Source organism: Lynx rufus, unplaced genomic scaffold (genome assembly GCF_022079265.1).
Source record: "Lynx rufus isolate CCGP_SWC_20201006 ecotype Redwood Valley unplaced genomic scaffold, mLynRuf1.p SCAF_21, whole genome shotgun sequence".
In the NCBI taxonomy this organism is placed as follows: domain Eukaryota; kingdom Metazoa; phylum Chordata; class Mammalia; order Carnivora; family Felidae; genus Lynx; species Lynx rufus.
The window spans coordinates 1,009,155-1,024,172 of NW_025814836.1; the positions used below are offsets into that span (position 1 = coordinate 1,009,155).

General features: G+C 40.0%; 1 protein-coding gene and 1 pseudogene across 1 annotated transcript in view; one reads left to right on the forward strand and one right to left on the reverse strand.

Annotated features, from left to right (window-relative positions):
* OCA2 (OCA2 melanosomal transmembrane protein) overlaps positions 1 to 15,018 on the forward strand; it is a 424,483-nt gene that overhangs the window by 60,600 nt on the left and 348,865 nt on the right. The window contains exons 2-4 of the mRNA XM_047086660.1: positions 2,828 to 2,926; positions 5,904 to 6,092; positions 13,003 to 13,060. Coding sequence (XP_046942616.1) covers positions 2,828 to 2,926; positions 5,904 to 6,092; positions 13,003 to 13,060 — 346 coding nt within the window. The remainder of the gene's footprint in view (positions 1 to 2,827; positions 2,927 to 5,903; positions 6,093 to 13,002; positions 13,061 to 15,018) is intronic.
* On the reverse strand, positions 10,847 to 12,742 carry LOC124517413 (high mobility group protein B1-like; annotated as a pseudogene).

The following is a 15,018-nucleotide window of genomic DNA, read 5'->3' on the forward strand; positions in this document are numbered from 1 at the left end:
TCTGAATTACAGAACTGTATACACTCATTTTATCTGTTATCCTCTTCTTTAGTTTCTAAGTTACTCAAATAAGTATTGGCCACTTAAATTTACAAGCATATATGAATTTTGCAAATTTATATCCACAGTTGTTGAGTCACTAGGGAAAATGGATACTGTTGAATTTTGTGAATTTTTTTTTAATTTTTTTTTCAACGTTTATTTATTTTTGGGACAGAGAGAGACAGAGCATGAACGGGGGAGGGGCAGAGAGAGAGGGAGACACAGAATCGGAAACAGGCTCCAGGCTCTGAGCCATCAGCCCAGAGCCCGACGCGGGGCTCGAACTCACGGACCGCGAGATCGTGACCTGGCTGAAGTCGGACGTTTAACCGACTGCGCCACCCAGGCGCCCCTGAATTTTGTGAATTTTAAAAGCACCCTGGTTTATATGTGAAGTCATAAAAATGTCAGTGAGATTTCTTTTATCAGAAGGAGAAAAGGTCAGGAATATTTCATCAATATTTCATCAATATTTTCTACCTTAATTAAGCCAAAATGACCCTGGAATTTGTGTTTCTTGGGAAATCCTGAATCTTTTTTATGTGCAGTTTGTGAGTTTTCTATCCTCCAGGACAGCAGGTCAGCGGTCCTTTGCAATAACAGGGTCTGAAGGCCTCTCTGTGCTTCCCCTCTTTGCAAAAAGAAATTTACTTGGAACAATGGAAAATAATGTGTCGACAGTGTGAAATTAAGTTTTAAATTTCTGAAATATACTGAAATATTTATGGGAAATTTACTAGTGAAACATTTTATTTTTGGCTCTTTAGAATCGTAACTCAATAATCAAAAGCCTAGAAACTACTCTCTGTATGTTTAACTACAATTATAAGATACTATGTGTACACAAAGTGCACTAGAAATGTTAAATAATGAAATCAGCCAGATGTGCCAACCAGAGAAAATACAAATATATTTCTGACTTTTCCCTACTTTGATTTTCTTCCTTCATGGCCACAAGGTGAATTCTCAGCATTGCACACTGTGGTTCTGCTGTGAGCTGTGCTGAGAACCTGTGGGTAGTACTTTCCAAGGAGCAATAGCACATCACCCTTTTGAGCATTCTCTGCTCTTCAGAGGGTCAGTGGTGATTCTGAGCTCATTACTGATTTAATGCTTTAGAAAACTGTTTCATGGAGTCAAAAAGCCATCTCATGCAAATAAGCCACAACTAATGGGATTTAAGTAATTCATTATTAAGTATTTAAGCACTTCCATTGAACTGGGTGCCACTTAAGGTACCAGATAAAACAAGATGGAAATGACATGGCAGCCATTCATAAGAGGCTAAGTGTAATAGAAATCATTGAATCAATAGCTAAGCCCCATGCTTTCCATTTATATGTCCTAATTTAGTGTGACTTATTTAGTGAGTTTTTTTTTCTTTTATCCGCATTATACATCTGAGAAAATGGAAGCTCAGAGTGGTTAAATAGTGTGAGTGAGGTCATTGTAATGGTCACCTCTCCCAGAAGTGCTATGTAACAAACCACCCCAGGGAGTAACAGAAAACACTGGATATTAGTTGACTCATTGAAGCATTTCTGTAAATGTACCTGAGGCCCTATTCTTTTACAGTTATGAGACATGAAAATTTTAAAAGCCCAACTAATAGTGTAACCCAGTTTGAATAGCTAAAGGGCACTAATTAAATCCCTCAAATGGAATTAATCTTTTATCTTGTTTATTTCCTCTGCTAGTTGGGGCATCTTATACCTTGTTCTCTGCCATGCTCTTCTCCCTGGCTGTTAAAGCCCCTGCAGACAGAATCCTCAGTCATCCGTGTTTCCCATTAAAAGTGCTCAGGGCTGCCCAGAGGTGCCATTCAGACAACACTTGGTGGCCCAAGACAGACTCCTTTCCTGACTTTGGCATGGAGTGGTGGGTATTGTTAGACACAGCTTGGGGCCTTGGTCTTATTTATCCAAGAGACTGAGTCTTATTGTCTGTATCACAAGTGCATGCTTGAATGAGAGGGAGAAAGGGGGTGGAAATATTTTTCTTGGTTTTGTTTTGCATTTATGATCTGAAGTACCATTATTTCCCTGGGTGAGTGTTTCATGGCATCCACAGCAGCTCTGTGTTTCCTTTAGGAAAGAAAATGCACTAGTGTGTAAAATGACATATTACCAACAGTTAGGAATGAAAATTATTTCTGCAGCTTGTGGGCTCTGTTGTGCCTGTGCAATTATTTCCATATCAAAAGCTCCTATTTGGATAAGTTTATGGTGGCTTTTCCTCTAGTATAGGCCAGAACAGTGGAAGGGGGTCTCACACAGTGTGAACCTTTGCTTTGCTTCATTTGTGGCTTGCGTAACCCTGAGAGACCCCTCCCTGCCATTTTATCATTTCATTTTGACCCCATGGGCCCTGACTTCTGCTTCTTGGAATTTTATGGGAAGCCATTAAGATATTTAAAGTGTGTGATCTTAGGAAGTAGAATTTTCTAAGTATAGAAAGGCCCATCAGACTCTGAATGGTTTTCTCCATGAAAAGCTCTGTATGGGATGGCAAAGGTGGCTGGAATCTACTGTTAATGCTAAAGTACGCCTAAAAGTATCAATCCCACAGCATCTGGTTTTCTATGTGAGTTTCTGCTTTGCATTTCCAACCTGGTTTATGCTGGGGAGAAGAGTTGTTTCTAATTGTGTCTCCTAAAACTCCTGCTTTTTACAATTCAGGTATAACTTCTGTATGATTACTGAATCACAGGCATCTTCTTGGAGGTAGCCCCCAATTACCATTGTCTTTGTGTTGGTGATGCCTTTTCCTTCACTATGTCTTTCAGGTCTCACTCTTCTTTACCTCAGTTCTCCAACTCCAGGTCAAAAGACCCCTGCTTTACAGAAAATACCCCTTTGCTGGGAAATTCCTCACAAGAGAAAGGGTGAGTTTCCCCCCACTCTCTTCTTCTAAAATCTCTGAGCATTTCCCTTGTCACTTATGCTAGAAAATTTCTTCCTAAGGTATGAATTTTTGTCTGACATGTTGTTTGGTCTCTGCCAGGTCTTTGTCAATTCAATGTAGTAAATATTCATGATTCTAGTAGTTGTATTGTGTGGCTTATGAATTTCCAAATAACCATGAGCATAACCCTGTAATGATTAAATAATACATGTGCACATTCATGATGTACACAGCTCTCATGGGCCATCTTACCAGGCCAGGGCTGTCAACTGGGGGTGAAGAAGATACTGTCCAGAGATATGTCTTTTGTTGTCACAGCTGGGGAAGGGGTACTATTGACATTTAAGGGTAAAGGCCAGGGATGCTGCTAAACATCCTACAATACACAGAACACTTCCCCACAACAAGAATTACCTGGCTCAAATGACAATAGCAATGAGGTTAAAAATGTATGATGTAAGAGAAAACTCTACTTCCTTCAAGTTTGAAGGTCCTACTTGGGACAAACCATGATGGTTCTGAAATTTCTGAGCAGAGCTGATCTGGAGGATAACTTACTCTGTCCCCTAGAATGAAGGGCCCTGGCCTAGGTATCCAAGCTCATCTCTTCTTCCTTTTGTGGACAACTTTTGGAAGCCCAAACCACCTGCTCAGTATCCCATGATTCCCTATACATTACAAACTTAGTGGCATTGTCATGGGCCCTTCCTTTCCTGCCCTCTGACCCCATGAATTTGCATCAGCAGGCAGGCTGCTGTGTTACTTGCACTCATCTCCCTCCCAGACTCTGAGGAGCTGCCCACCCTCTCTCCAGCCTTATCTGCAGCCTGTCTGCATGGGGGTGGGGCTTCATATTTTACAGAGTAAATAAAAATTCTTTTGGGTACTTGTATACCATGTGGATTCCTGGTCTCACTTGCCAAAGACCTCACCCCATTTAGATAGGGTGTAGGAATGTAGATTTATCACCTCCAAGTTCAGAGACAATCTGGCTTCCTCCAGAAGATTCCTGATGACAAGCTGTGTCTCTCTAAAAGGTTCCCACTGAGTCCTTTGACTAGAGGATCCTCCTCCCCTTCTGGCTCTCCAGGGCAGTCTCATTCAACTTCAAAGGGGCTCAAATGTCACCTCTTTTATGAAACATTGGTCTCCCCCATCTCCCCACCAACTCCCTCAAGGGTTAATGCCTGTTCTGAGCTCTCAATACCACATTTATGCCTATACTTCAGAATATGCCCATATGTTCCATGGTTATGCCTACCAGCCTGTGTCTTCATCTTACATCCCAGTGTCCAGCACAGTCCCTGAAACCAGGAAGATAATTTATTTTTTCTCCATTTCTCCTAATAAATAACTTTGAAAACAAACACTTCATACATTGATTCCCTTAATGTTTTCCTTTGAATTACTTGGTAAACCATTAACATTATTTTATAACCCATGTTTCATTGGAAAAGCATAATGTGCAGCATTTGTACTGGGCGTATGGAGTGCAGAAACATGCTCTGGGATGCCAAGCTGTGCCTCATGTCACAAAACCACTTCAGAGGAGCAGAACATGAGTCAGGTTTTGTTTCCCTTTTTTTCAGGGGTTTGAAGGCAGGTATGTGCAGCTGATGGTACAAGGGTCAGAGCATGCTCTGCATCTGCACTGACCAGCATAGTTACCACGCATCAAGGTGTTATTCAAAGTCAAATTAATTAAAATTAAATAAAATAAAAAATTCAGTTCTTCAGTTACATACTTTCAGTGACCAATGAACATGTGTGACTACCATACTGGATAGGGCAGAGAACACTCCTATCCACCATAGAAAGTTCTATTGCACAGCATTGTTCTAGAAATACTGACGTTAGCTGCCCTGTTGCTGCTTCTAAAAGAAGTTTCCTTAGTTCCAATTTTGGTTACAGTTGTATTTGTTCACCAGCTGGGGGTGGGGGGGGGTTGTGATATTATTCCTTACACATGAGTATTTCCTGGTCACAAACTGTATATTTTCAGTATTGATTAGTTTGTAGCACTGTCAGCATCATTTATTATTGTTACATATTGGTTTCACACAGCCTAATTTGCATCTTTGGGCTTCTCAGTATGAATAAGACTACTTTTTTTCTTGTTGTGAACCAGTTTGAAGGCAATTATGGGTATTCAGGAGAATCACAATGTCTAGAGCTAGCTGGGCTTGAGAGCCATCATTTGTTTGTAAGTTCATGGCCTTTTATGGCAATATTGTGATCCAATGAGTATTCCAAGCAATACATGAAAACACCGGGCTTTGATGCAACCTCATTAGACTCAAGTACATCTGTCCTGAGCAGGTTGTTCAGAAGCCCAAAGATTCAACTAAAAGTCAATGGATATGTCTACATGTAATTTTGAGAAAAGTTTGTGATTCCTCTTGAATCATCCTTCTAGATATAGGTTCCATCCTTGGGATCATCTAGTCCAACACTAATGTTCTCCACTCCTGCTCATGCTCATGTACAGGCTGGGTGGAAAAGCCAGGTAGATCATCTTCCCTATAGCTCTATTATAGAAAGATAACTATACAGAAGAGGAAAGGTTTACACCACTCACTCTGCAATAGGACAAGTATAACAACTAGGTATTGAGAATTGCAACATAATCAAAGAGAAAGCAATTACCAAAATGAGCTGGAGCTGGTCTGAGACAGAAATAGCTTTATTGTAAAGTTCCAAATTCAGAACAAACTGATGTTTCTTGAAAGTCCACAATTCATTTTGAAGACTTGAGTTACCCCAAATGATTTTCCTTAAGATAAGTGTCCTATGATGTCAAGTAAGACATATTTCTACTAGTTGGACAGCACTAAAATGTCTGTGGTCCTTTTAAAAACTAGAGTTGATTCCACATTTCACACTCACCACTGAAATGAAATCTTGTTTTGGAGATGCTACTATTTCTGTGAAAATAACTACAAAGTCTTGCTTTCCAGGTCATGGGGCATGCCTATTTGCCATCCAGAGTTTATCACTGCTGAAGAATCTTGGGGGAACAGCTCAGATGAGTGGGATGGAGGATCTCTGCTGAGCAAAGACTTGGCTGGTTCCTCTGGATCTGCCTCCCAAGAGAAAGGGGAGCTTCTGGACAGTGCTCACATCAGGTCCCGTCTTTTGAAACTGAGGTAGGGAGACTTTAAGTGCTAGCACTGGAACAGGGTGATGGTTGTACAGAGCATCCCATTTGTCTGGGACTGAACTGTGGTGGGGGGGTGTCTCACCCTCACTACATCCTTCCCAAGTGACAGAGTGAAGATGAGGAGGAAGGGTTTTCATATTTGGCCAGGCTGCACTTTTCCTGGAAGATTTTTAACCTTTTCTCCAGTTCCCGGAAGATATATAAGGTGACACTGCTAATTGGCATGGATCTGTGAGGCTATAAGACGGCCCAATTACAAACCTAAATGACTAACATCCTACACTCCTTCCTGTTTGTGATTCAGGGGTCTTCATGACCTTGAGGTTTGCAGATGGAATCAGTTCACTTCAGCAGTCCTCATGGTGTTTTAGAAGCTGATATGATCCCTTGAAGTTAGTGATAAAACATGTTATTAAAAAGGTTGGGTGCATCTTTCAGGAAACTGTGTTGTTGGGCTGGGTGTGAGTTGGGAGCCTGAGACTGCCCACATGTGAGGAAAGGGGTTGGTGGTAGTAGTGGTGGAAAGGCTGTGCTCATGCATGTGTAGGAGGTCTTAGGCATGCATATGTGTGGGAGGGCTGAGAGCATTGTAGAGGACTATGCAAGCTGGCCAACTATTGCTGGAGTACCTTTACTCTCCCTGCTTTGTTTTCTGGGCTTCCATAGGTACATTTATTTAAAGGAAAGTTCATGTTGAGACCAACATGTTTGAAAGTGGCATCTCCAAGGACAGAATAAGGCTTGGGGACCCTGGTAATCAGGTTCTCATTCCAGATATGTTCTGAGGTAGCTGAGGGACCAGCAGAGTCAGATACCTCTGTGCAACTGTCTCCTTTTCACCTTGAGTCTCCCTCACTACAGCAGAAGCCTGTGTGGGCTTCTGCTAAGATGGTCTGTGGGAAACCTCACTGATAGGTGAGAAGACACTATGTAGATATCAGACACTAGTGTTATTATTTGTCTACATTAGGGGAACTGTCTTTTCTGAAGCTATTTGAAGGGCTGATTACAAGTGTACCTATCTGTATGCCCAAAGTACACTTGACTGTTCCCAGAGAGGCCCACTGTCAATTATTCTATTGATCTTCTTAGTAATCTTGAGAGATAGATGAAGAAAGGGGACTTCATGGAGGTTAAGGATTTTGCCCAGGGTCATGCAACTTGTAAGCTGAGGTGGGTATGCAGGGATGTTACCCCACATTCCCCATTTGTGCTTGACTATGGAGATATCATTTCCCAGCATGCTCCCCAGCCATGTATAGCTTTTTTCATGATGACTGGTCTCAGCTGTCTGCATAGATATGATAAATATTTGGCCATAGAATCTGCTATAAAATTATGTGAATAGTGTGAAAGTGTGTGAATAGGGATCTGGTCCCATGGGTTACCAGGACAGTAAGCCCTGACATCCTTCCTCAACTGGTTGGTTCACAGCTCCAGAGGATGCCAGGTTCTTCAACTGTCCTGTACCATGGAAAAATTAAACTTTACTTTCTGTAATTGCTCTATATTCTAGGATTCATAGAATAGTTTCATTGAGCTTGCCACTGAACTAAAAATTTTAGTGCTATTCTTTTTAACAGGTCTAAAAAGTACCATGTATGATCATTAAAGAAACTTTGAAAACATATTTTGGTTTGTCAACTCTGCGTATATGTCAGTTATGTAGAAAAATGTTTTTAGAATAATGCCTCTTTCTTTAAAAAACTATCATTTTGATTCGCATTTATTACTATTTTTTAAATTTGAGTATAGTTGACATATAATATTTTATTTTTAGATATACAGAACAGTGTTTCAGCAACTGTCTATGTCATCCTACTCTCAACATAAGTGTAGCTACCATCTGTCACCATGCAACACTCTTAAAATACCACGGACTATATTCAGTACTGTGCTGTACTTTTTTTATTCCTGTGTTTCGTTCATTCTATAACTGGAAGACTGTATTTCCTCCTCCCCTTCACCCCTTTTGCCCATCCCTCAACCTCTCTCCTCTCTGGCAACCATCTGTATTTATAGGTCTGAGTCTGCTTTTTGTTTATTCATTTGTTTTGTGTTTTAGATTTCATATGTGAGTAAAATCAAATGGTATTTGTCTTTCTCTTTTTGACTAATTTCACTTAGCATAATATCTTCTAGGTCCATCCATGTTGTCACTGATGGCAAGATCTTTTCCTTTTTTATGGCTAAGTAATATTCTATTCTATGTAAATATAAATATAAATACACATACACATGCACCACATATTTTATATCCTTTCATTTATTGAAGGACACTTGGGCTGCTTCCATATCTTGGCTATTGTAAATAATGCTACAATAAACATAAGGGTGCATATATATTTTTGAATTAATGTTTTTGTTTTCTTTGGGTAAACACCCAGCAGTGGAATTATTGGATCATATGGTATTTCTATTTTTAATTTTTTTGAGGAATCTCCATACTGTTTTCCACAATGGCTGCACTAATTTACATTTCCACCAATAGTGCATGAGGGTTCATTTTTCTCCACATCCTTATCAACACCTTCTTATTTCTTGTCTTTTTCATTTTTGCCATTCTGACAGGTATATGGTGATATCTTCTTCGATATCTTAAAGTGGTTTTGATTTGTAATCCCTGATGATTAGTGATTTAGTGATACTGAGAACCTTTTCATGAATATGTTGGCCATCTGTATGTCTTCTTTGGAGAAATATCTATTTAGGTCCTCTGTCTATTTTTTAATTGGATTTGTGTGTGTGTGTGTGTGTGTGTGTGTGTGTATGTTTGTGTGTGTGTGTGTGTGTGTGTGTGTGCGCATGTGTGTTTGTTGAGTTATATAAGTTCTTCCTATATTTTGGATATTAACCCCTTATCAGATATATCATTTGCTAAGGTTTTTTCCCTTTCAGTATGTTGCTTTCTGTTTTGTTGGTGGTTTCCTTCACTGTGCAGAAGCTTTTTACTTTGATGTAGTCCCAGTAGTTTATTTTTAATTTTTTTTAGATTTTTTAAAAACCTCTGCAGTTATTAGTTTATTAGTGTCATCCAGGACTCAGATATTCAGTATTCCTACTGAAATTACATAAACAAATGCAAATGGAAAGTATCCAAGTCAAAATTATATAACAGAACATCACTCTATCACAAAATTGTGTACAATTACAAGAATGCTATTTTAAAACACTGGCACTTTAAGAGAACTATAATCTCAAAAACCACAAAATTGCCAAATTGTTCCCTAAACTTATAAGTAGATAAACATGACTCTAATGAATGAGTTTGGGTTTCGTAAAGAAAAATCAAATTCAAATCCAATAGCTCCTACTGAAATACAAAGTTTTAAATGTCTTCTTCCCTCAGGCCTATTTGATTTATATAAAGGAGCAAACTACAATATAGAAAAATATACCAGATTTTGAGTGTGGTATACATTTTAGAAGTTGGTCCAATTAATTAAAAATACCTTTAATGGAGAGTCAAGTTTCCTAAGAAATCCATATTTAGATAAACAGGAGAAGACATTTACAGCCAGCACTTTTTTTTCCAGAGCCTTTTCTGGGACTAATGTCAACAAAAAATTTAATATGGCAGTCTTGTATTTTAAGCTCACACTTTTGGGGATACATTCTCAGGTCTTCTTTAATGTGGGAACTGCAAATATAACTCCATTACATGGTAATGGGTGTTAAAGAATGTAGAGTCCTCAGGTAAAGATTAGAACATACTTTTCTCTTAGTCCTTCAAGGACAGACTTTCAAAATGTTTGATTCTACTAATCCCATGCTGTGAATAGACTGATTACTCTTCACTTTATATATGTGACTGGGCTGTGTGAAATCTGTATCAACTGATCAAGACTGGAGTTTCAGTTATGGATGAAAACTATCTCAATTCAACTTTATTACCCTCATCATGAGTATGCAGGGTGTAGACAATACTTTTTATCAGCTAACTATATGAAAAGATAAACACTGTAATAACCCATGTGATCCAAAATGGGCAAAAGCAAAAGACTAACTTCCCCTCAAGGAGAAAAATTTCAGACGTATGAAAAGGACAACAATACTAATAAAAAAATTGTACTTATTTAGAAGCATTCAGAATGTCAACAAAACAGCTGCAACTTTTTTTTTTTTTTGCAACTACAGAGTGGTATTCAGTTAACATAACAACTAAGCTGCATCAGAGACAACTGAAGATGAAAAAACTACCATTCCCATATATAACTAATTTGTGCTGTGCACAAACAAGAACCTGCTTTAAATTTCCATGCCAGGGGCGCCTGGGTGGCTTGGTCGGTTAAGCGTCTGACTTCAGCTCAGGTCATGATCTCACGGTCAGTGGGTTCGAGCCCTGCGTCGGGCTCTGTGCAGACAGCTCAGAGCCTGGAGCCTGTTTCAGATTCTGTGTCTCCCTCTCTCTCTGCTCCTCCCCTGTTCATGCTCTGTCTCTCTCTGTCTCAAAAATAAATAAACGTTAAAAAAAATTAAAAAAAAAATAAATTTCCATGCCAATTTACAACCCCCATACTGTACCAGACAAGGTTAGTGGCTATTGAAAATACCACCAGGACAGGGCTATCTAAAGACACATTAGGTAGTGTGTTAACTATACAAAAAAAGACACTCTACAGATTAAAAAAAATCCTATACAGCCTTACATTTCAATTTTTTTCTTTAAAAGGAGTGAGTTGTATACAGGGGGGTTAAATTCTTTATAGACAAGAAAGAAAAAACTGTGCTAGAACCAACTTATTCATCATCATTATCTTCTTCATCTTCATCTTCTTCATCTTCCTCCTCTTCCTCCTCCTCATCTTCCTCGTCCTCCTCCTCTTCCTTCTTTTTCTTGCTTTTTTCAGCCTTGATGACTCCCTTTTTTGCTGTATCAGGATTTCCTTTAGCTCAGTGTGCAGCAATATCCTTTTCATATTTTTCCTTCAGCTTCGCAGCCTTCTTTTCATAAGGCTGCTTGTCATCTGCAGTGGTGTTAATTCCACATGTCTCCCAGTTTCTTTGCAACATCACCAATGGATAGGCCAGGATGTTCTCCTTTGATTTTTGGGTGATACTCAGAACAAAACAAGAAAAAGGCCGAAGGAGGCCTCTTGGGTGCATTGGGGTTCTTGAACTTCTTTCTTGTTTCCCCTTTAGGGGGGATTAAGTTTTCATTTCTTTTTCATAATGGGCCTTATCCACCTTTGCCGTGTCTTCAAACTTTCCTTTATCTTTAGCAGGCATGGTCTTCCACCTCTCTGAACACTTCTTAGAAAATTCTGAGAAGTTGACTGAAACATCTGGGTGCTTCTTCTTGTGCTCCTCTCAGCAAGTTTGCACAAAGAATACATGTGATGACATTTTGCTTCTCGGCTCCTTAGGATCTCCTTTGCCTATGTTTAATTATTTTCCTCAGCAAGCCACAGAGTCACCCAGTGCCCATCTGGCTCTCACTTGCCCTGGCACTGTCTCTATCCCCAGTAGTTTATTTTTGCTTCTGTTTCACTTGCCTTAAGAGACACATCTAGAAAACTGTTGCTATTGCCAGTGTGAAAGAAATGACTGCCTATATTCTCTCCTAGGGTTTTAGTGTTTCAGGTTTCACATTTAGATCTTTAATCCATTTTGAGCTTATTTTTGTATATAATGTCAGAGAGTAGTCCAGTTTCATTCTTTTCCATGTAGCTGTCCAATTTTCCAGAACCATTTATTGACAAGACTGTCTTTTCCTTATGGTATATTCTTGCTTAGTTGTCATAGATTAATTGACCATGTAAGTGTGGGTTTATTTCTGGAGTCTCCATTCTGTTCCATTGATCTGTTTTTGTGCCAGTACCATGCTGTTTTGATTACTATAGCTTTGTAGTATATCTTGAAATCTGGGATTGTGATATCTCCAGCTTTGATTTCCATTTAAAAAGGAGTTGTTGAATCAGATTTTGGAAGTGTGAAATGATTATTCATTAAATTAATTAAATCTAAGAGAATGCAAAACAAGACTTAGCCATTTTGAAAATATCAGAAAGATATTGAAAAAGATGTTTCAACATGACTTTCTGCATTCTACAAACATGTGTCAAGCACAGACCATGTACCAGCGCCCTTCCACAAACAGAGACAGAGTACAAACACCCCAAAGCCTGCTCTTGAGGGCTGGCCAGTGGGAGAGCACACCTCAGGGCTGGGCAGTGATAGTGTCATTAGAAGATGAGATTCAGTGGGCCTGGGGATGTGATATGAGCAGAGGTGGAACTCAAAGGACTCTAAAGGCTTGGGGAGACTCAGATTCACCTAGGCCCCGAGAACCACAGGTAAGAAAGATATAATAATGATGACTGGGTCAGGACACTGTCAGGAGACCTCAGAGGGGGCCAACAGCATGGCCTGATTGTTAAATTATAATTGTTAAATTATAAATTCTTAAAAGACTCTGTTGGTACAACCAGTAACAGCACTGCAATTTCTTTTTTGAATTGTTTGGTTACGTCTTAGTCAGTGTGTTTTTTCATCAAATCCACATTCCTGCTTTCCAGAAAACTTAGGGGAATATAATTGATAAATACAAGCCTGATAGCCCAGATAAAGCTTGTGTCCAGGAAACTCAGCCTTTAAAAATGCTAGTGAAGATCCTCCAAATTTGAATTTTAGCATCTCCAGCAAGAAACATATGCAAATACTCAACGTTAACTTTGTCCTCCTCTGTAACTTTCACCAAGCTGCTTTTTATGATGCCATGCATTTACAGGTCAGCAGTGTTTTCCTTCATACCATGTTATGGAAAGAATTTCTAACATGTGCTTTGAGATTGATATTACCCAAAGCTTCATAAAGGTGTCTGAGGTTTGGCAGACTAGACAGATGCAAATAGGACTGCTGTTGGTGTGACTTGGGGCCTACTTTTTCTCTTACAGGTGCTGTATACGGTGGCTGAAAGTTGCAAGCCTGTTTGTCTTTGTGGTGGTGTGCTCTGTGAGTACCACAGAGCTCTGCTGATAGGTCAGCAGAGCCATGGGGTGCCATGGGCTGGGTAGCAAGGCACCTGAAATATGGCGCTCACACTTTCTTTGGAGGAGATGCTGAGGGCATGTGGGATGGTGGGCTGAGGTTGGTGAGGGAGGCATCCCCTTAGCAATGCTCAACTGCTGTGATCCACATGTGACACAACAGAAGACCTGGGGACTTGGCTTTGCTTTATAGAAGCAGTTAGCTTACTCCCTGGGTCTAACTTTCCACCTCAAAGTGGCTTGCCAATTCTGTTTTCAACCACATGCAATAAAACTATTTGTGTTGGGATATGTCCAGCATCATGGGTGGCCCCAAGAATGTTTAGTGTCCCTTTGAAATGGTGCTCTAGGCTTCCATCTAACTGGGCTGCCCTGTTTGGGAGGGAATGAAGCTCCCTGTTTGCCCTTTTCTTGGATGCTTCTCCAATTCCACTTGCCCATGCATTCTAAGGGGGGGCTGCAGAGCCATGTTTCTGGAGGTGACCTGAGTATGCCCTCTGACAGGAAGAGTCAGGTGTATTGCTGCATTTGTGTGGTTTATATCCTGATGTAGTCCTCGCTGGAATCACATTGCAGGTGCTCAAATTTTTTTGCCAAATGAGTGTAAGATTCTTTGTGCCCAGGTGTGCATATCTGTATATGTACACATGTGTGTGTACATGCCTAGCTGTGTGTGCACATGTGGGTGTGAGGTCCTCTGTGTCTGGCTGTGTGTTTGTGTGTCTGAATGCCTGTGTGGGACATGTGGGTCATTTGTGGTCTGTGATCATTTTAAGATTGTATCTGTGCTTGGGGTCTTAATTCTGGGGGTGTATCAATTTTCAGCATTGACACAAGATAGTTTGTGTGCACCATTGCTGAAGACCCCAGTGGGTGGTTGGTGCATGCTGCTGTGACAGCATGTGAGATTGTGAGCAAGGATGGGGTGTGTGAATGGTGTTTTCATGACTGTGCAATGTAGATTCCAAGATGTGTGTGGCCATGGCTCTTCTATGTAGGCAGCCTGTGGTTATGGCTCATGCTGAACGCTATATGACTGGAAACTTCACATGACCAAATGTGGCTGTGAATACTTATTTTTCATTATCTGTATCTGTGGACATGAATTTTGGGGCTCTGTGTATGTGTGCAAGATTGTGCATGAGAAGAGTCTCCTCTTTTAAGTGTGACATATAGAGAGCAATGTTGCATCTTGAGCAGCAAGGGTGGTGCATGAAGTCAATACTGGCTGAATTGAATTGAATACCTGCAACCCTTTAAAAACCCATAGGGAGGGGAGCAGTTGCCCAGAGAAAGGAAGTCAATGCATGAAATAAGAAACAATTACATTGAACTCTGAAAACTTCATGAGTTTACTTTTTTAGCTACCAGTTTACCTCTTTACTTCCTATTCACATAAATGTGTGGTTCTGAAGCTCCAGCTGTTTAACAAGGCTGGTGGTGGGGTGGGGACTGGGATTTTCAAGGAGAAGGAAGAGTGGGCCAATTCCCCCACTGATTTCTGGAGGTATGACCTGAGCATGTTGTTTAGTCTTAAGCCTTCTTCTGGGAGATAAAGTTTTGGTGATTTGAGGAATTTGTTTTGAACTTCTGTAACAATCATCTTATGATCACTTCAATGTACTTTCTGATCAGGTATAAGCTGCTCTGCGAATTCCACAAAACATACTTTAACCATCACGTGGGTTGTGTTCCCTTTCCTCCAGTATGGGAAAACCACGTTTACATACCTCTGATGATTTAATTTTGTGGCTGGGTGGTTAATCCTTAAAATCAACAAATATCAATAGTTAAGATCCATTATAGTGGAGAATAATATAGTGAATCAGAATTTTATATTTTAATATCTAAGAAAAACTATTTCGAGTGAGCTGGTGAATATTGGATACATCAGTCAACACCATTATCATACCCATATTTTCA